Source organism: Poecilia formosa, unplaced genomic scaffold (genome assembly GCF_000485575.1).
Source record: "Poecilia formosa unplaced genomic scaffold, Poecilia_formosa-5.1.2 Scaffold59, whole genome shotgun sequence".
NCBI classification, from domain to species: domain Eukaryota; kingdom Metazoa; phylum Chordata; class Actinopteri; order Cyprinodontiformes; family Poeciliidae; genus Poecilia; species Poecilia formosa.
In genome coordinates, this window is record NW_006799998.1 from 1,778,453 (window position 1) to 1,800,797 (window position 22,345).

Below are 22,345 nucleotides of genomic sequence, written 5' to 3' on the forward strand. Positions count from 1 at the left end.
ATTAATGATATTCTGGATAATCAATGTGGCATTCCAAAAAGAGAGCAAAATAAAGCAATTTTAGGCACAAACATTCAGGAAGAATACCCTAAATCTTATTTTGTATCAAAATGTGTATTTCAGACCTTTTTTCCCCCTAATCTGGACATTTAATTATTCTTTTTTAAGAGAGTTAGGTACTCCAGGGATCATGTCAGAAAAGCTCAATAATTCCTGCATTAATACATCTTTACAATTGGTGATCCAAGTTGTGAAAAGTGTTGTACATCTAAGCTTTGACTAGGCTTCCGTTTACTTAACAACATTTCTACTTCCAGGGACTCATCACCAGGTTTGATGACACTTGTAAGGGATTTTTGTGAAAGGCTTGTTCTTACAATCCAAACAAGATAAAATATTTACCAGCAGAAGAACAGTAGTATCATGCTGGTTACCAGATGTAATTTGCTACCAGAGCATGTAGTCTAAAGTATTAGTGAATAGGAATCTAGGAGCACTTTGTTAACGGCATGTAGTGTAGAGCTATCCTTTACTCTGCGAGTGTCTCCTGATCATGTTGCCAGAACAGGATTACTGTTCAGCTGTCAGAAAGAGGATGTCACATCTAAAAATAAGCCCCAGAATGGAGAGGTTTAGGTCGCAGAGAACAGAAGCAAGGCAATTGTTGCCTCTGGTGACTTGATTTGCTTTATCAAAATCCCTCTCTTACTGTAAGGGCACCTTGTTTCGTCTGGGTCACGCAGCATCTGTCTTGAGATTTAATAACTTCTTCACATTTGGGGGCTTAAGTGCAGGAGCAGCTATTTTGTTGTCTTCCAATACATCCAGAATATGATTACACTTGTGTCAAAACATCTGTGACATCTTTAGGTTGTTGACCTTGTCAGCAGTGTAAAGTGGAACATTGGAATATTTTTCCCCATTTCCACGCCAATGTGGGGTGGAGAGAATAGAAAAGAAGCAAAAGAAAGTTTGATTTCATATATTAACTAAAATTGAAAAATATTAGAAAAAAACACCTGTAGATCCTACCTGAAAACACAAAGTATACAAAAATAACTGAAAAAGAAACATCATGCCTTGATCTAAAGCTCAAGAACAGATTAATTAATTTAGAAATGGTTACAAAATGACTCCAGTCATCAATTATGAGAGCTTTCATCCACAAATGGAGCAAACCCCAAGTTTCCTTGCATTAGTGTGGATCTTGTTTTTCTCATTGTAATTTTATTTAGCATCATCTTAATTTTCGTTTCAACGAAGCCCCGTCAAAGGAATATTTGTTGCCACAGACAAAATCCATCTATCCATCTACTGCAAAACAAATGTAGCACAAAGCCTTGTTTGAAATTTGCCAGAAACTATCTTGATAACCCAAGACTTTTTAGAAAAGTAAAAACAGAAGACACCTGAACAGGGGCACCGTTTTTTTCTGTCCCTGTAAATTGGAAAGTATGGCGAATACTTAGACAGCATTACCATTGAGGTGAAATTAAGGGGAGATTCTAGCTGTGCCAAAGGAGCATGAATGGGTCCTACCCAATTTACCGTCTCACATCTCTATGTGCTCTCTTCCCTAAACTTCAATATTATGAGACAATAGCCCTTTTCATTCTCTGTGCACAATTAATCCAACTTTACCAGGCCATTTCAGCTTTTAAATATTTTGTCTTGCTGAAATAGCACATTTGATCTAAACCAGATGGTAGATTTATTTTTAATAAGTTATCACTGTGATAACTTTTTCTTAAGTTATCATCAAGATGTTTCTCAGACATCTTGATGAATTCAGCATGTGTTGAAACTTCAGCACAAAGGGAGGGAAATCCCCTAATGTAGAGTATGATTAACTCCTGCAGGTTAAGAGCTGAAAGATGGGGTTGAAAGCTTATGAATAGTCGAACACTATTACTTTGGCTATGCCTGACAGGATTTGAGAGAGTGACATTCATTTTAATTTTTATTGAAGAGAATCTGGCATTTGGTGGTTTTCCAACATTTTGCCTACCTACATGTTTTAGGATGAGATGCAATTTCAGCAACAGCTCATGTTAAAATGAAGTTAAGAAAGTCTGTGTTTTATCCCCTCGAGGCTTAACATATTTGAGCCAAAATATATCAAAAACACTGGCACACACTAAATCATCAAGTGAACTCACAAGTTAAAGCTGTGTTTTGAGCACCTGGATGTGTATATGATTCTAAGCATGTGCATTTACTTGCATATTCATTCATCCAGGTTCTGCATTTTACAGAATAATTACAACCATTTGGGGTCCATTATATTTACTCTACTGGCCATCAAAGCAAAGGGAAGAGATTATCTGAAGAATGAAGTTCCAGTCTCTGCTGCTGCAACGTATTTGTTTGTGAAGTAGGTTCTGAAATAATTAAACTCTTGGGACTGTCAATCAAAAGATGGAAAAAAAATATCCCTGTTTAGGGGCGACTATTAAAATGTCTAGAAAATACAGAGAAAGACCATAACTGTGTGTGAAGCATGTTTAAAACCATACATATGAATGAACTATACTAACCACAGGAGATGTTGGATGCAACATAAGTTGGAAATATTCACAACTACAACAAGCTATACACATGTGAATTGATTCTCTTTCAAAAGCAAGGAAACAGTAGAGCAAGCACAGATATAAAGTTTTCACCAGCTATGAAAAAGAGAAAAATATGTTTCGTTGTAGAATATCACCATAAGCCTTTAAAGATATGAGCTCGACAAGAGAAATTAAGAGTGCCTCCTAGCCAAAAACAGAATCACTTTGAACTGTCCACATGTGAATTCCTGTAAAGATAGACATGCGGCAGATTTCTTTGGTAGCAGGCAGCTCATCTTTTCAAATTCAAACAAACCAGCAGTGGCAGCTGGATTTAATTTTCCTGTCCTGAAAGAGTAACATCCAACTCCCTTTAGTACACGGGAGCAAATGGAGCTCATTATACAAAACGACATAAGCACAAAGCAACAAATCACAATGGTCGACCCTGAGCATTTGAAAGAGCCATAAAAGAAAATTAACATTTGTTTAAATAAACTGGGAGAGAATTAAACATCTGCATTCAAAAAACGATCAGTGGTACCTTGCAATTGGTTCAGAACCTGCTCAGGTTGTTGGTGCTGCTGCTACTTTGTCAAATTAAAAAAAAAAAAAAAAGAAGAAAAAAGTTAGGTAATGCAGGTAATACAACTACTAAGGCGTATTGCCGTTTTACCTTGGTGTCCGTTATACTTTGTTATAACTTATTAAAAAAATATGCAAGTAATAACATTTTTTAATTTTCCTTTGTGATAGGGAAGTTCTGCAAGAAACGATGGCTGCAGATGAAGAGTACCACAGAGAGAAGTGGACTCGCTTTGGTAATGAGGCGGAGAGGACCGAGATAGATGTGATAAGGAACCAGCATCTGTTGCGCAATCGTGTTGACAAAATGGCGCTCCGCAGACAGGTAGAAACATGTGTATCTGGATAGTTCATGTATACATGAAGTGTACATGAATAGTACACTGTACTGTACTATTTATAAAGCACACTGCTTTACAGATGTATTCACACCCAAGTTTTCCAAAGCATTTAGTATATTTTATTGGAATTTTGTATAAAAGACTAATGTTGTGCAATGTCAAATTGTTAAGGGGAAGAAAAAAGTAGATTTATTCCAAGAATTTTTTTTTTACCTGTTCCTTGATCTTTTGTTTGTCATGCTTCATTTTTCATTTTCTTTTTCCATAGAATATATCAGTTTCTTAAAATACTGTCCATCATCTGTATTTCAGGCAGAAAATAAGAAGTCTGCCCATATGAACTACTTGGAGAGACTGAGTCAGAAAGCTCCAGATTTCACCATCCCTCTGAGAGCCCACACAGTCTGGGAGGGAATGAAAGTGATACTGTCCTGCAGTGTACGGGGTTGTCCACCCCCAAAGATTCAGTGGTATGAATGAGCATCTATCTGTTCTGCATGTCATTTCTATGGCTTTAGATAATCTATTGAGTGTTTCTTTTTTTCCCCAAGACACTACCAAATTTGAATTGTCCTAGACATCCAGTCTATGACTGAACTGTCAAATCTATCACTTGAAGCCATTGGCAAAATGCAAATGAGAAGCAACATTTCTGGCCAAAGTATTTGACCTCAGATCCACTCCCCTCTCAGTGTGCATACATTTTAAATATAGAGATTTAGTAGGAAATAAGATATCTTAATGTCATGTATATAATCCGGGTTTTTTTAAAGGGTCTTAATTTCCAAAAATAAATAAATAATTTGTTTCTACTGCAAAAGCTAATGAAATGTGGTTTTTGGTACTCATGCAATACAATACACAGTCATGCCAAAATTACTGTTGGCTGTGTAAATATCAGTAACATATATTCATAACAGTCAAATACGGGTAAAAAGAAATAGAAATGACCTCCAGCATGTGGCCGAAAAGTCAAGGCATTTTCTTCCCAAGCCGAGGTCCCAGAGCTAAATATTGCACCGTGTATTAATATAAAATTGCTTGTGCAAATTCAGGAAGTTTGCCAAACTATTGACCCTGAGACCTGAGTTGCTGTGAGACTAGGTGATGAAAGGGCTCAGGATATTTAGTATGCATGAACACTGAGATCGAGATAACCTGTGGCTCCCGAGTTTAACCAACCCATATGGGACCCATCAAGCCCAATGAGCTGCAAAGGTCTGTGCTCAACAAAAATCGGCACATGAGAGAATGAAAGATCAAAGGCTTTCCTTCTGCTGTGTACAGTCGTCCAAACTTTACCTCGATGCAGAATGTTAAAAACGAGTAATCAGTAAGCAGGAGAATGTAGCATCCAAATGCAGCTTTTGTTTTCAAAGGAACATGCATGCATGACTGTCATATCAACAAAGACTATTTACTTATTCTTCAGGTACAAAGACGGTGAACCACTAATAATATCTTCCCAACCATGGAATTACAGCCTCCAACAAAATGTTGGCCTCAGTTTACTGGAGATCAGAAGGTAGGTTCATGATTAAAAGTGCTATTAATGCTGAAAATATTTCCATAAAAAGCTTATTATGGGAGTGGACATAAATGGATGAAACTAAAATTGAACAAGGCAAGATATTCTGCAAGATGTGGCTGGCAAAATTAAATATATATTTTTTTCCCCTTGGGGTTTGTTTTTTTATTTATATGAACGACCCATTTGAGCTAGAGAACTACATGTGGAGTAAACTTTTTTTGTGGTCAATCATTTACAATGCATTCTTCACTCTTCAAAAGGTGCTTTCCAGCAGATGCTGGAGAGTATAAAGTGGTTGCCAAGAGCGCTCTGGGCGAAGCAACAACATTTGGAACCTTAGTAGTAAACTGTGAGTGACCTTATACATGTCAAACAAGTTTTGCTCCAAACCATTATGAAAACCAAGATGGATCCCGAGATAGGGAAGAGTTCACTTTCAGGCTTTATATTCGTTATGAGGCACTGGAAAACTGATTTGGCAAATATCAAAAACAAATAAATATTCAGATTCACTACAAAGTGAAATATCTACAGACAAATTCAGTGCACATGTCACTGCTGTCATAAAATTATCCAGTGACGAGTATAAACAACTCCACATTGCACAAATATTAAATTAAAAACACATACTGTATCTACTTAGTTATTTATTGACAACACTGCCTCCTAGTGGCTGCGTTTCAGCTGTAAAATATTCAAACAAACAAGACAAGTGCATCTTAATGAATCTAAATACCTGAATATATGAGAAACTCATTTATAAATGTAGTGAACCTTTTAAATAGAGGATATTTTCTGTATCAATATTTTAAAACAAACTGAATTAAGTGGGGTTTTTTTCTTGTCATTTTAAATTTTGGATTGACTAACAGCTAATGAAAACCTCAAATGCAGTTTCTCAGAAAACTATAGTACTACGTAAGACAATTTATATTGCAGAAATGTTCCTTAGGCTTGTTATGACCTACATAACCATGAGGAAGCAAACTGATTTGTCTAGCAGGCAGACATTGATACCCTCCATAAAAAGAATAAGCCACAAAAAGGTTATTGTTTTTGAAGCTGGCTGTTTACAGTATGATGTATCCAATAATGAAAATTTGAGTAGAAGGAAAAGTTGTGCAGCATTGAGAGGCTTGTCAAGCAATGGTTAGGGGATTTTCACAAAAAGTCTACTTTTTCAGGATAGGTTCTCCAAGTTGTTGTGTGCAAAGAAACGCTTAAACCAAGGAAAACACCTCTAGAGTGCATATAAAGCAAATCACAGCAGCAAGCCTACATTTTTATACTGAAAATTTTTTCACGATCTGTATTTATTCATTTTATTTTTGACACACTGATTTTGGGGTAGTGGCATTTGTTGTGAGCCATAGTAATCATGACAACAGAAAAGCAATTGAAACATCTCTTTCTGTATCTTAGTGAGTTTTACTCTGAGTTGGATTATTGAAATAAATGCAGTTCATCTGATTTTCAAATTTATTAAGATGAACACAGAATATTCTGTCCATGAATAGATTATCGTAGGTAAGCAAACTGTAAACACAGGTTTTAGTCAAACAGACAACTTCTAATCAAGCTTTTAGTCTAAGTAGAAATCACAAGTGAGTCCAGGTGGGGGGGGACATAAGAAGCTTAGTGCTAGAATAAACAGTGAAGACGCTCCAAGCTCTTATCAAAAACATTAAAACCACAAGAGACAGAAGAAGTGCTTTAAGTGTTTCAAACAGAGAAAGTAAAACAGATAAACCCAACACTTGAGAGCATCACAAACCTAATTCAGTGGCCATTCCACCTCCCAAGAAAAAACAAACAAAAACAGCAGGCTAGACTTCCTTACTATAATTATTGTGAAATAATAGGAAACTAGTTCGAACGAAACAAGTGGTCAAAACCAGTGCACGATTATGAAAAGCATCTCAAGAATTCAAAATGCACTAAAGTCAAAATGACGACGACGAACCAACGGGTCCTGCCACCAATAAACAACCGCTTTCACTCAAAGCAACAGCATGGGCCAAACAAAAAACAACAAAAAAAGGTATTTACTCACCAGTGGCAGAACCGTGGAGTTGTGTCACATAGATTCCTATGAAGTCCGCAAACAGCCTGTAGCCCAGTCAGTGCGTTTCTCGCAACAAATTTTCCAGTTCGCCACACTAAACATACATTAAAATATTACAATTAATCTTAAACCGCATATTTCCATTGACCAATACCGAGTTAGTTAGCTTCTCACCGTAAGTTTATGGTGGACGATGTTTATATAGATCCACTTGCCACACTTGGTCATACCATGTATCTGTGTAGATTTTTGCTGTACAGTAACAGTGGCAGTGGTACAAAAACAAGCATGAAAATTGAGGTCTTGGTGTTGCCGTTATGGTCAGCTAATCACAGGTGAACACAATTTAGCCTTAATCAGGCCCTCCACCTGCTTTTGGTATCCTAGGAAACTAGGCTCCTTTCACGTGTAGGTTAGTCGTGTATCAGATCTTATTCAGTACTTCTGATTCATGAAGCCATAAAACTGGAATGAATAAGGCCTAAGTGAGATTTGCTGTGCTTTAGATGTTGTTCTTGGTTATTTTAGGACTTCCTGGATGAAACATTTATGCTGTCAGAGCAATTTTGATTGGCTAGAAATTCATGAAAAGCTTCACTCCTATTTTATGTGTGGGGAAAAATGGTTCTCACTATTTTTCTAGTGTCCCAAATACTTAAAAGGTGCCTTTTCCAGACTGATTCATAATAATGCAGTGCAATTTAACACTTTCTCCCAAAACAACAAGGAGGGCAATTATATTTTAAGCAAATGACCAGGGTAGTTTGGCTGGTGTTTTTCTTTAAAGGGATGAAATCTTCATTTGAAAAAAATATTTTTGTATTTACTTATTTTATTTTTGTCTGATTTATGAACATTGATATCATTTTATGCAGAATCCGAAATATTTAGGTTCAACAAAAAGGCTAAAATAGAAATCATCTGTAATAGGGAACTACTTTTTTACAGCATTGTGAAAATCTTATTCAACTACTCAAGGTGTGTATTCTTTGGGTATATTTTAAATATCTGTTTTATTTATTTATTTTTTTTAAAATCCTCAGTTCCAGAGAATATTCTGTGTTTTCTGTAAATGTGGCACTGCCCAGTTTAATTTGCCTCCCTATTTTGCTACCTTCTCCTTCGTTTTTACAATGTTCTTCCTGATGTCTCTCTCTATTTTTTAAAACTCCCCTCCTTTCTTTAATCTGTCCTGCTCTGCTACTTCGTGATTCAGCATATCATGGAGCCATGGCTGGTTCAGAGTGCTCGCAGACCACCGGTAAGTTTCAAACCAGGGCCTAATAAAAAGTGTCCCCTTTCATTTTCTCTGCCACACTTTGAAGCTCCCTTTTTTTCTCCTGCGAAGGAGGGAGGTCTGAGTGGCTTTGAAAACTCTGGCATGACACTCAGCAGTGCTGTGTGCCGTGCTTCCTCAAGAAAGATATGGCTGGACTGAAAGGGTGCACTGCATCGCTGGTGTTTGTTTATCGTTGGATTTATGTTTCTCCGTGGGTGTTTGTGGATGTAAGGGTGTTAATTAGATATGAGTCGCTTGCTGCAGGGATAAAATGACTTGCTCATATCTAAGCAGAAATGACAGTCATGTATATTTCATCTCGGCAGTAGCAGGAGATTTATCCCATTTTGCTCCCAGCTCTGGTAGTCTTTGACCTATATAGCCTCAACCATGTGTGAGGATCAGCAGTTTTTTGGCCAAAATGTACAGTTCATTGATTTATATTGCTGTTTCTACAATAATAACAAGGCTGCCCACTCATTAGAATTGATCGATTGTTCATAATGTTTGACAAGGCTGTCCTGTGAATGTATGTAGAAAAAAGGCAGAAATATATCAGGAACAAAACTTTGAGGAATCAGGTCATACATAATTGGCACTTTAGAGTTTGGCTTTAATGTGGAAGTCGGATATTTTCATCAACTCAATTTTTATTCCATAATATAGTATCCAAGTCCTTCAAAAACAAGAGTAATCTGTGCAGGTCTCGACTTATTAGAAACAAATAGAATACGTATTCCAGTCGTATTATGTCTGTTCAGTTTATTCAGAGAAAACCTAAATTGCAAATCTGGGATGTGCTTGATTTGCAACTTTGAATGTGCTGAAATGTCAATCTGTATAATAAGGAGACCCTGCATTTCATTTAGCAAGCAATTCCCCCTAATCTTATGGTGTAAATCTAAAATAGTTTAATTAGGCCATTATTTGTTTGTAGAATTAGATTTTAAATGTATATTTATAAAGTTTTTGTCACTTTAAATGATTTTAAATTGGATACATCCCTGAAAATACATACAAATGCATATCAAGATTATGCGATTTAATCTAGTTTACAATAGTATGTTCCCAGAAGCTCTCTCTCTACAATCAATACAGTACATTCCCCAAAGTAAGAAATCAGATGGTAATCATTTTGAATGAAGTTTTATCAGCATCCTAGGAGAAGTTCATCTTAGAAAATGTCCTGTAAAGTTGTATGCCCTCTTTTTTTATCTAAATGATACTTGATTATCTCATGAGAATGTTTTTTTTCTTCTGCACAAATCAGCCAATAAACAAAAGAGCAACTGTGGAAAATTTATCTTTGTCATCCTATCTTCGAGGGTTTGAATGATGACAAGCGGATATGCATATTAACTTAACGGTGATTTAGCTTAGCAGAATGTAATTATCATAGAAAACATTTTGCTGTCTGTTGGTGACAGATTCACTTCAGACAACCAGGTTTGACAAGCTGCTTGAAACACATGTTGGTCATGCCCAGATTTTATGGATTGATGCCTTGGTAAGCCAGGAAATGACTGATGGCAGAAGGGAGCTGCTTACTTTCAAAATGTGCCACATTTTCAGCTTTACTGTTGTTTTATGTAGTGTTCCCACAGGCTGCTTCATGTGGAGGTCTTTTGTGTTTGTGGTCTTTTGTATGAAGGGTTTATTTTTTTTCTTATGGTTATACCACGCAGCATAAAAATATATTTTTTAATTAGCTAAAACCCCTCTGGTGTTCTTTCATACCCTTCCATTTCTGGTGTTGAAGAAGCTGGGTGTGTTCCCTCCAGATACTAACAAGTTGATATCTTTGCACACATCAGTTTTAATGGCACAATGACAGAATGTTCCTACATTTCCCATCATCAGGATCCATTCCTGTAGTTCGATCAGTTCAGAACAAGTTCAAAAGAGCATTCACTCAAAATATTATCCTTTTGTTTTCCTTCCCATCTCTCTCTCTCTTTGTTATTATATTTTTATTACATCACACTCCTTGACCTTCTTTTTCTTCTGCCTCTGCTAGGCTTGCAGCAACAAAAAGAAGCCTGGTTTGACATTTCCTTTCCACCTACCTGGGTAAAGGAGGGGAGTGGCCTCTCCCTGCAGTGTACCTTCACATCAGACCTGCTTCCTTTCCAGCAGGACGTCCTCTGGTTCAGAGATGGTTGTGCAACTGGAGTCGCCTGTGGCACATTTTTTGGCAGTTTAAATATGGCACACTTCTGACACTCAACCATGCTGTCATCCTCCAGGCATACAGCTGCAGCAGTCCAGCAATGTTGACATTAAGACATTTGACAATAAATCCATCATCACTATGATGGCTGTGTACAAGGAGCATGAAGGTGTTTATAGTGCCAGACTGAGGACCAGGGATGGAACTGAGGAACACTTGGCTTTTGTCTACCTTAAAGGTGAGAAATAAGATGAAGGCATTGATTTAAAAAAGTGACTTGCAAGAGGAATCATACCACCTTGGATCTTTTTGATCTTTTTGCATTTTGTCACATAACCACAAAAAAAAAAAAAACACACAAAACACACATTTTATTGGAATACACTTTTTTTCAGTTTTACTTACATGAATCAGAAATGTGACATGCATTTTAAACATGTTAAACAATGTTTTCTACACAGCAGAGACCAAAATTATAAAACAAACAACATTCTGGTTTGTGATTTTTCTACCCAGTTTTACTTTCAGGGTCTTCTAAGTCTCTCCGACAATGCCAGGGGGACTCATAGAAACTACCTCAGGCCTCTCAAAAAACTTGGAGCCCAGATTTCTTTTACAGAGTCAAACTCGATGTTTTTCAAACTGACGGGTACTTTGGAGTCACCTTTAGAGCTTGGAGTGTGGAATCATCATTTGCTGTCCCATCCGAGATAAATAGTGTTTGAGCAACCTCGCCTCCTCCAAACACCGGTTGTCGTCACCAAATTCTGGTTTTGCTTTCATTTCCTGTCAGCAAACAGCAGTGATTCATACACTGAAATTGCACCATCAATCAAACTGTTCTGCAGCGGAGAGCTTGTTAACTTCATTCTGTGGAACTATATGGTCTTCATGGACTGCAGTTTTACCTCTGACACGGCATCTGCAGAATGTATATAAACCACTTGGAAAAACGCTCAGCTTTGTGAGGATGCTTGGCTCGTGTTTGTTTTTCATTGTGATGCAAGTGTGTGTGCCTCAGAAGGAGTTTGATATGCTTTGCATCATTCATAAACTTTGTGTGCACAACATATGACTCCAAATACAGATATAACTTTCTGCAAAGCTTCTGTTTTCATCTTGTCTCAGGCCTCGGTTGCAAACATTAAAGAGCAGAGCCTTTATAACAGTTGGAGTAACTAATTAGTAAGTCTTCTAACTACTCTGCAAGTAAACTTCCTGATTAATTCAGTTGTCATATTTGCATTCCAAGCGTGTATAGCATTGCACAAAAAACAAATAATTGGAGGTCTAAGGGATAAAAACAGATGCACGTGATGGCGACTTCTTTTTGTTGTTTGAAAATATATTTCTAGCATGAGAAAGCGGTTTGGAAACGTCAATGTATTTCTTTAATCCCTTCAAAAAAAGACAGATTTTCTATGTGTTTTTGTAGCTTCTCTCTGTCGTTGTTTAAGTTACATTGTGCATGTTTGATCTAGATTCTTTGGTTATTTTTACAGCTGATGTAAGAGCAAATGCTAACCCCCCAAAAAAGTTTAGATTAAGACTTTTTCTGATAAGCAAACGATCCATAATAATTAAGTGTTGGATTTTTTTTCCCTAACTTTCAGCATTCTTTTTCTGACTCATTACTGTTCTCACTTAGATGGGTCGGCTGCAGTACCAGGAGGTCCTGCATCCCCTTTGGCAGTGGAGGTGTCCGATGTCAACAAGGACTACGTCTTTCTGACCTGGCAGCCGCCCAGTGCTGATGGAGGATCACCTGTGGAGGGCTATTATGTGGAGAGGTGAGAATCAGTCTGACCTAACCTGTACGTCAGATTTGTTCTGCACTTACAATATTTATAAATCGCAGATTAAAATTCAAGTTAAGTCTTGGCAAAAGAGACCCACTTAAAAGTTCAATGCTTCACTCATTTTTTTTGCTGCCCAGTAAGTTCAGACATTTGACTCAGTACTACTTAATTTTATCCCTGCTGGCAGTAATAGTAGTCAAATGTGAGAATAATTATACTGTGTTTCTTTTTTTTATTATCTTCTGAAGTTTCTTCTATTTGCCAAATGTTCCTGATCATTTTTCATTTACAGACTTTTTACAGACTTTTTCAGTGATGCTTGACTCTGATTTCGAATCAGGTAGTAATGAAACGTTTGTCTCTTTTCAGAGAGCTGGCTCTTTTAGCACAACTCTCAAAGTAGAAGTAGCTCTTTTGGCTCCGAAATGACTAAATTTATTATCATCTGTAACCTTATATTTTAACTTGACTTTGGAAATAAGAATGTCTTCTATGTTGATAAATCACTTCACATTTAATGTTTTTATGAGAAGCCCTTTACTTGCCTAATTGCCTGATTTGTGTTATGTTGCAAAAGCAGGTATTTTTTCCTTTTGTGTAATATTTTGACCAAACTTTTAGTTTTTTTAACACAATGTTTTTAACATAACTCTGCAAACAAATAACTGCTGCATTTTTTAATGTAACTATTCACTAACTAAAAATGTAACATTTTGCCTTTGCATTTTTATTTATTACATATATATATATATATATTTTTTACCTGTGATTGTTTCATTATTTTCTGCATCTGTTTTACTTTCCATTCCAACTTGTCTCAGAACTGCTGTCAGAGAAAAACATCTCCACAGGGGTTGTCATATGCACTGGCAAATTCACAGCAGGCTGCTGTCTGTGTGTTTCAGGCAGGAATGACTTTTGTGTGACCAACATAAAAGCCTACTTGTTAGAGAAATGCACTGATAGTTGTCCTCGGAGGTTTGGTATGCAGAAAATAAATTATTCCTTTCTGCTTTACTCCAAGACTGTTTGTACCATTTTTGTCTGGCTTAATAGCTGCATTCAATCATTCAGTACAATTTATATTCATGAAATAAAATCCAGGGTTTAATGTAGTAATAAAGACTGCAGAACACAAGTTGAGCAGATGAACAAGTTAAAAACAGATGAGAGTTGGCGCAGAGTCTTGAATGATGCCTGCAGGTTTAAACTCCTTCAGCTTTAGAATAAAAGAGGCTTGTTGCTTTCCCAAAAAATGCTCCTGAAAATATTTTTTTTCTCCAAAGCTGCACTGTCCTGCTGGTTCAAAGGACAATTCTGTGCAGTTTTGTCTTCATTTTCACTCTGACATACACCACCATCTTCGGGACCTCATATAAAGAAGTGTGTGCTCTCCTTATTAAGTCTTTAATAATTCACTAAGCACATGTGGACTTTCATTAAGCTGTGTAATCACCTCAAGAACCTCTGAAAGAATTGAAATCCACCAGCATCCTGCAATGAGTCTCTCTAAGAATGATCAGACACTTCTGTTTTGGGAATAAAACCAACCAAACAACATAAAACTAAAAATTAATATCTTTTCTTCTACTTAGAATTGATTTGTTCTCCATTCGGAGTTAAATTTGTATTTAAAACATTAAACCTTTATAGTTGCTATGAAGATTAAGAAAGAGAAACAATTTCGATTCCATTGTATGTCTTGCATATGATTCAAATTGACAATAAAGTATACAAAATTGTCTTATTAAATTATTTGTAAAATGAAAAGTGAAAAGACAGCAAATTGAAGACATTCATCCATGTCTAAATCTGCCAGAAAATGTGTTAAGGATAATCAGTTAGGGGCAACTAACACTGAATTTCACTGTGTTAGCAAAGGATACATGTAGGCAAAACATACTGGCTAAAAGCAAATGGCTTTCTTTGTATTTTTCTAGTACCTAAATAACATTTGTGAACAAAGCATGACAAAGACAAACGAATACAGCAGACAGGGAAGAGAGAAGGAGTTCTTAAGAAAAATCCACCATCTCAAAACGAATGGAAGATAATAATAAAACTGCAAACCTACCAAGGCACGGCCATCCTTTTAACCTGACTTTACTGCTGCAGCTTCTCTTATAGATTCGGGCAACTTTGGCTCATTATGTTGTCTTCTTTCAATCTGAAAGTTCTGGTTCAATTTCAAGTGTAAAGTACTTTGAATCGTCAGTATGAAAAATTATATAAAAGTTCAGTCATTTTACAAATGGTTAACATTTGATTTCATTTGTTAATTAGGTAATCAACAACAGTCTGAGTGATCCTTTCACACTTACATTAACATTTTACTGCAGAGGTCCTAAAGGAATTGTCTTCTCAGCTGATTGAAGCAATAGAAATGACAGATTGGATGTGTTTCGTTAGCATTACCAAGTAAGCTATGTCTGTTGAACTAGAAGGTAATTGATTTTTATAAAATAGGGACTTCCAGTGGCTGCAGTGCAGAGCCAACTTTTATTGCTTTTCTATCTGAGGCAGCAACATGCAGGTGTTTTGCTGCATGCACTTCTTGGCACAGTGTTGCCTATAGTAGAAGTGACACGCTCAGCATAATCTTTTCTCTAAACAGCACCACATTGGAAAAGCACGCACATAAAATCCAGGAAAGATTAGGGGTTCAGAGTAAATTCATTTTCAGGTGATAAATGTTTTAAGTATCTGGAAAATGTGTCTTTTCAGATTGGTGTGTGCATCATTTCCGTGTTTACTCTTGATTATGATCTCCCATCATTGTAGAAGAGAAAAATCCTCAATGTTTTCGAGTTTCAATATAAGGAGAGGAAAGATGTGTTCCAGTTCCTAAGCAACCTCCTTCTTACTCTTTTCTGAATTTGTTTTGTGAAAGTCCTCTGAATTTTTATGAAGTATTTTTTCTTTTTTTACATGACCATGACATATAATCTCAGGTTGATTTCTCCCAATTATAGAGCATGGAGGGTTTACTGATTTGCTTTGTTGTTGTAGGGGTTGGATTGTTTTATAGTTTGTTTCTCTATAAATTGTTCACATCTTTTGTTGTGTAAATATATTATTTATTTTTTCTGTACTTGCCTAAATTTCCCCGTGACTGTGATTAATCTCTTCCTCTCTTATTATTATTTTTTTTTTTTTTAGGTGTGACCTCAGTCAGGGAGAGTGGGTGCGCTGCAATGTGGACATTCAGAAAATATGCCACTTTCCCGTGTTTGGCCTGAAGGAGGGGGCTCTATACCAGTTCAGAGTTTGTGCTGTGAACAAAGCCGGGGTGGGACGTCCCTCCAAAGCCACAGAGCCTGTCCTCACTGCAGACCCTCTTGAACACACCAGGACAATGGGTATTACTTATGGGCTGCATGGCATTAGGAAGACATGACGATGCAACATTATATCTGGGTATTGGATTGTCAAATTCAGATTAACCCATATTTTCTTCACAAACCTCTTTGCCAAATTTTATACATGACTCAAGGTAGTCATGATTCAAGTGCCATTCTCCTGGCAGCTCCCAATGCAAGACATTTTCATTGGATTGCTCAACAGCATGTTTTGTCACTCCAGAGAACATACCTCCAATGGTAGCATCCTTTAAGGCATTGCTCCCCATTGCACTTGATCTGAAGGCGCAATGTAGCTGCTTGGCCAAGAAAACCCATTCCATGAAGCTTTCAGTTAGCTGAAATTGAGCTATTCTGCAACATTTTATCATTTTGCACATCAGGTCTTCCACTTTGTGACCAACTTGTTGTTGTTTCCATGTTCTAACATTTGGTTATAATACCACTAACAATTGACAATGGGATATCTAATAATGAGAAAATTTAACAAACTGACAAATGGCAAAAAAAATAAAGAAATAAATAACAAAAAAAACTAATATGGCTAGAAATAAGCAAATTTCAGGAAGATTTTTGCTCCAACTGATTTACCTCTGGTTATTTAGATTCAGCATAGCTGAATTTAGGAGTTTATCCAACACGAATGAATGGTGGAATTATAATAAAATTATCTTCAACACAGTTTTAGTTCAAGGGTCTGCACACATTTGTTAAGTTCATGTGTATGAAATGGTTTGATTATGGTTATGAAAGGGAAATACGAACTGATTAGTACTTGTGAGGGGCAAGTTGAACCCTAACTTAAGTTCTCTGTTACATTTGTGTTTACATTTCTTGTTAATATTACAATAACCAAGTAAAAAACAAAGAAATGAGAATTTCAAACACAAAGTCTGGTATTTAGGTCTGTGCTTCACATATCCAAATAAAAAGTTTAAAGCCTTTTGTGCCTCCACTATTAAGTCATTCTAATTGCTGGAAAACCACTATACGTTTAGAGTTGAAAGGGATTCTCCCTGAGGCTCCAATTAACCATAAAATGTCCCACAATATGGTCCTTTTGTTTTGTGTGGAAGCTTCTGTGTGTCTTATCTTTCTCCGCCTATTTATTCAGGCTTTTGCTTTGTGTCTCATCGACATCTGCAGTGTGCTGCAAAGATCATCAGCAAAGCATTCACGACTCTCTCCTGGTGTTTATTCACCTCATCTGCCTCAGTTGCCCTGTTATACCTGCAAAGAAATGATCAGTGCCAGAAAAAACAGATGTAGGTGTGCAGATTTAGATCTCATCCGCAGCCGCCGGGTTATTTCTGTGACAGCATCTTAATGATATTGTTGAGAAAAATGCTTTGTTTCCAAAAAAGATGACTTAAAAAGCATTTCTTGGTCTTGCTAAATATTGGATTCAAAGGGGGGGTATTTGAGGGAGAATGAGATGTGTGTGTGTGTGTGTAACGATGAGGACAGATGGGCTGTGGTCAGATGCCGTGGATCATTAAACACAGATGAAGGACAGACAGAAGGTTCACTCGCCTCTGGTCTTCTTTCCATCTTCCCGTCAAGCTGTTGTTCATCTTTTTTGTCTGCACCTCTAACATTTGCAAGAAAATGGTGTCATCATTACCTCTGCGTAACTCCATCGCCCCCCTATGTCTTCTCTCATGTCTTCTCCATCTTCTCTTATCTCAGTGGTCCAAGTGGACAGAGGAAGGACCATTACCATTACAAAAGACGAACTGGAAGGTGAGGATGTCGTGTTTTTACTTTAGTTCTGATTCCGTCTCAAAAGGAGCGTATCTAACACATGATTTACTTTTCACCGGAACACACACCGCCACCCCCACATCTGTAGGTTGCCGCAGGCTCATGGCTTTAATGCATCTCCATATTATGTTTAACAATGAGCTGCAGTAATTGTGCAGCCGCAGCAATGAGCATTTTCTCCATTTGCAGCTGTGAAAGGAGCAAAAAGTCCCCAGTGGTCTTCCAATAAATGCACATAATGGCTCGAGGTAGAGCGAATGTCTATGAAAGGGGGCCCGATAACCTTGACTGTGTACCACACATAGAGAGAATGGTGAAAGGATGGAAGAAGATGAGGCCACCAGAAAATAACTGCAGCCTGGAGGATACAATCATACTTTTGGATTCTGCTCTATGATGGAGGCTTACAGTGGAATGCATTTACCCAGGTGGTGAGGCTTTTAATGTAATGACTAGAACATAATTGGGAGATTAAGCTTCGTCGAGATCAGCTTAAAGAGCTCAAATTTTCCTTTTGGTTGTGTTTATTTGTCTATTTTGGGGCATATTTTGCTGACTGGTTTGTTATTTTTCTATTATTTTCGCTAAATAGTAGAAATGCAGCACTTGCTATAATGATTGCCATTTGCCATGGCTGATTTTTAACATCTTATTTTTGCAAGGTTTGACTGCCAATACCAATTTTGGATTGTTCTGATTTCTTTTCAAAATATAAGAAGATGTAAGAATGGTATGTGAGATCCTCTATCAAACTGGAATCCATCACACTGTCTTGTAGACAATCTTATTTATTTTTTATTGTAGGTTTTGTGTCAGAAAAAAAAAATACACCTCTTGCATCTCTACAGTAATTGTATGTATGAAACAAAACGTCCTGAGTCATTCTCATTACACACTGTACTCAGAAGAAGTTGCTTTCCTTTTTACCTGATCAGCTTTCTTCAAATCTTTGCTCTCCTTGTGCAGAGGAGAGCTTTCTCTGTACTTTCTCCAGCTCTGCAAACTCTTCAGGGGAAACAAACATGGAAACTTGCATAGTTTCAGATGGAACAACAACACCGAACACTATTTGCCCAGACTTTCACGGTCCTTCACCGCCTTGTAGAGTCCTTGAGCATTTGCTGACTCAACCTATCCAATGCTATTTGGTACACTTGACATATAAGGAATAGAGGTTAAACTGAAGCAGAGAAGGTTTGAGTGTCTCTCCCATTGTGAGGCCGTATCAGCTCCAGCAGACGCAACTTGAAGAGTTTTACAATGAGAGGAGAAAAGCTGTAACTCAGCCAACTCTTTTCATACTGACCTTGTTTTTCTCTTGTTTTCATCCTCCTCCTCCTCACTTTGCTCTGCAGGTCAGGTCAAAGCTCCTTTTCCTCCCACAGACGTCCGCGCCTGCGAGCTGAGCGACACCTACGTGGTGCTGAGCTGGACCGAGCCTGAACCCCGAGGCAGGGAGCCGCTGACCTTCTACGTGGAGCGGGTCGGTCCTTACGCCAACGCACACCTCCCCAGACACACACTTACGCACACAAAAAAAAAAACAAAAAAAAAACAGGGATTCATATTTTATCAGCTCTGAAAGCAGATTAGCTGCACAGTAATTTCATTTCATATTGTAATCATTAGCTCCAGGTCATATGAATGTTTCCCAGTTTTTAAGCAATCAGGAGTTAGACTTTTAAAAGTCTTCTGCACAACACGTTTGTTCACCCTGTTTATTTTTTCCGAGTGTAAAGCTTTTGGTCGACAACGAAAGTTTCAAGAAGAAAAGGGTCTCAAGAGTTGAACTTTTAAATTTCTTCCGTTTTGGATTGTTATGCATTTCAAAGCAGAGGTGCTTTCAAAGTTTTCTCTTGTAATGTGTTTGAATGACACAGCAGGGAGATAGAAAGATGATGTTTTGCTGTTTCCACAATTTACAGAGCTTGTATGAGCCACGTCAGGAGCCGTTTTCTCTGTGTTTCTCCCCAGTAGCTGAGGTATTTAATGCAGGGTTCACACCAGATGCATCATCAGTCCTTCATTTTCACCAGGTCATCATAGAAAGACACAGACACTTCCTGTGACTTTATAGCAAATTAGAGCAACCAAATACCTTAACATCCATACTTTTAGACTATGTTTATATGGGGAGAACATGCCAACTCAAAGACTCCTGGGTCAGAATTTGAACCCAGAACCTAATTGCCGCAGGGCCACATATTTTTGTGGTTGTTAAGAATTTGTGAATTCCAGTACCATTGAACGTCAGGGTCAAACACTACATCAACTGGAAAACATCAAGCAGGGTTTGATTTCTGTCACGCGAACATAAGATTTTTCCACTGATTTTAGAGAAGGGTATGAATAATTTTTGATATTCCTTTTTTTTAAATGAAAATACATATAAAACAGCAAAGTTACATTGTTCAAAACAGATACTCCCATCGTTGGACAGATGGCTGTATCACTTCCTGTCAGAAACAAATTTCTTGGTTGAACAACAATTTAAATCTAAACCTTTCAGCGATAGAAATATTTTCAGACACATCTCTCATAAATTGTATGTAAAAAGATGTTTCATATTCATCAACAGGTCCACTTTCCTGATTAATTTAAAGTGTATCTTTCTTTATGAACGCTGTCATTGGACATTCTGCTCAACATGGTATTTGTTGCAGATATTTTATTGTAGAGTGTGAGAACATCGGAGACGCCCTGTATGCAATTTGCACAAACATTTAGTGCAGTAAAATTTATGTGGGATATTTAAATTCATACAACTAAGGATAGAGCACCAAAAAATAATTTAAAGCTCTACAGAAGAGGCACAAAAAGCCACAGAGGACATCAGGAAATGTATGTTAGGTTTGCCTCAGATGGGTGCATAATTGTGTTTCTCCCAGAAATGAACTGGTGACACCTCTTTGGTGTCACCTTTGACCCGGAAAAGAATAAGCAGGTATGAAAAATCAATGGATGGAGCCAGCTCCCTCTTTTTACAATATTTTCTCAACTATAAATTTAAGGTTCAAAGTGATGACAGAAGCAGATCAAAAATGTGAGGCTGACCTGCTCTTTGCAACAATAGAGAGCCTTGGCTCCTCGATATCAACTCCGGGACTGAACAGCTCCTGACTTCAATAATCAGAAAACTGCCACAGGAAATAGATTTTTATTGAGGCTTTATAAGTTACTGAGGTAATAAAACTGTCAAATCTCTCAAAGGCACCTGAAATTACTAAAGTCTGCAGCCTCACTTCTGCTTATATAATGAAGTGAACATTCAAATATCCTTTTTGCCCTCAAGCAAGCACTTTATAATCACTCTTCTCTTTTACCATACCTGCTCTTTTGTTGGGATTTCTACCGACAAAACAATGACTTAGGAGAGGAAATGTGAAACCCACAGAGTAGCAACATAGAAATCCAAATAAGGAATATAAAAAGGGACCTGTTTGGTATAGTTTTAGTTTCTTGAGAGACTCTTTCAGTGACGGGTAAATAGAACTAGACACACAAAGACATACGTCTTCATTTCAATGTGTTTTCATTTAAGGGTCTGATTGGCTGAAATACCTAAGCTATTTTTTTTTAATTTACACTTTTCCTTTTTTATATATATTTACATTAAATTTATTTGCTTGAATCAGTCCTTGGCAGGGAAAAACAGCTGGGAACTGGCCAGTCTGGACACGGTGGTGAACTCTCCCAGGTACCCAGTGTTTGATCTGGTCAAAGACAAACAGTATTGCTTCAGAGTTCGCTCCATCAACAAGTATGGTGTTAGCGACCCCTCCGACCCGAGCCCACCAATTTCCCTTGGAAAGCCACAAGGTAGGAGAAGATGAGTACTGGTGCCCATTTATTACTTTGTCTGCTCAAAGGTCAGTTACATAATTAAGACTAAATTCCTGAGTCAGCATTCACCTCCTATACAATGCTGCACCTGCAATAATTGTGCCAAGACACCACTGGTTTTATTCTGGAATCACAATACATGTGTAAAAAAGACAAAACAGGTAGTATCTTATTAAAAAACAAAATGAGAAGATGTGGGAAAATATTTTTTATTAACTCATTCCACAATGAGTTTATCCATGTCAAATCCCCGTTAAGTCAATTATCAAGTTGTCTATAATATTGGAAGATTAAAGATGAAGCTTCTGGATGATTTAATTTCTAGCAAAGATTAGATAAAAATGCATCAGAGAAAGCAAACAAAAAAAAGCTATACAATTAAACCAAAATGCAACAAAACTGCAACATAACATTTACTGTTTAAAAACAAACTCACCAAAGTAAGTTAAATAATCCACAAAATAAAAAGTTATAGAATTTAGTGGAACAATGATCACAGATTTGTAAAGTTTTCCTCAACTAATGTTAACTTTGGTTAACTTTCTGCTACTTTGAAACAGTAGCAGAAAAAGGTGCTTAAATGTAAACCTGCCAGATACTGCAGAACGTTTTCATCCTGCCTCGGAGCTACCATTGAATTTACGCACATGAAATAAAGCATGACTACCTTCACTTATTGATCTTTGATTTGACTATTAAGTGTTCTTATGACAAAAAATGAGATGTTTCCTACCGGTTACCTTAGTGCATATGAACATGTGGTAGTTGCCATCGATCACAGTTTCACTGGACATGAGGTCAGCTGCAGGCCTTGATCCATTTCTTGCATTATTCCAGACTCCGTATGGGTTTTGAAAATGGCGCATTTTCAAAACCCATTGATTCTTCCCATCTCTTTTTTTTTTACATGCCATATGTGTTGATAGCTACTTCAGGATTCTGAATTAAATCAGATTCAAATATCTGAAAATAGTTCAGGATGAGTTTGATATTTTCTTGAATTTTTGTAGAAATTGTTCACCCACAGTATAGAAATCTAAAACATAAACCTCACTCT

The 22,345-nt window shown here is 37.2% G+C and overlaps 1 protein-coding gene across 1 annotated transcript in view; it reads left to right on the plus strand.

Moving 5' to 3' along the window:
• Positions 1-22,345, plus strand: part of myom3 (myomesin 3) — a gene marked incomplete at its 3' end in the record, with an annotated part of 36,503 nt that overhangs the window by 8,936 nt on the left and 5,222 nt on the right. Inside the window, exons 4-15 of the mRNA XM_016672333.1 lie at positions 3,309-3,462; positions 3,791-3,948; positions 4,911-5,003; positions 5,270-5,358; positions 8,291-8,335; positions 10,371-10,511; positions 10,600-10,761; positions 12,172-12,313; positions 15,482-15,681; positions 17,371-17,424; positions 18,801-18,928; positions 21,081-21,264. Coding sequence (XP_016527819.1) covers positions 3,309-3,462; positions 3,791-3,948; positions 4,911-5,003; positions 5,270-5,358; positions 8,291-8,335; positions 10,371-10,511; positions 10,600-10,761; positions 12,172-12,313; positions 15,482-15,681; positions 17,371-17,424; positions 18,801-18,928; positions 21,081-21,264 — 1,550 coding nt within the window. The remainder of the gene's footprint in view (positions 1-3,308; positions 3,463-3,790; positions 3,949-4,910; positions 5,004-5,269; positions 5,359-8,290; positions 8,336-10,370; positions 10,512-10,599; positions 10,762-12,171; positions 12,314-15,481; positions 15,682-17,370; positions 17,425-18,800; positions 18,929-21,080; positions 21,265-22,345) is intronic.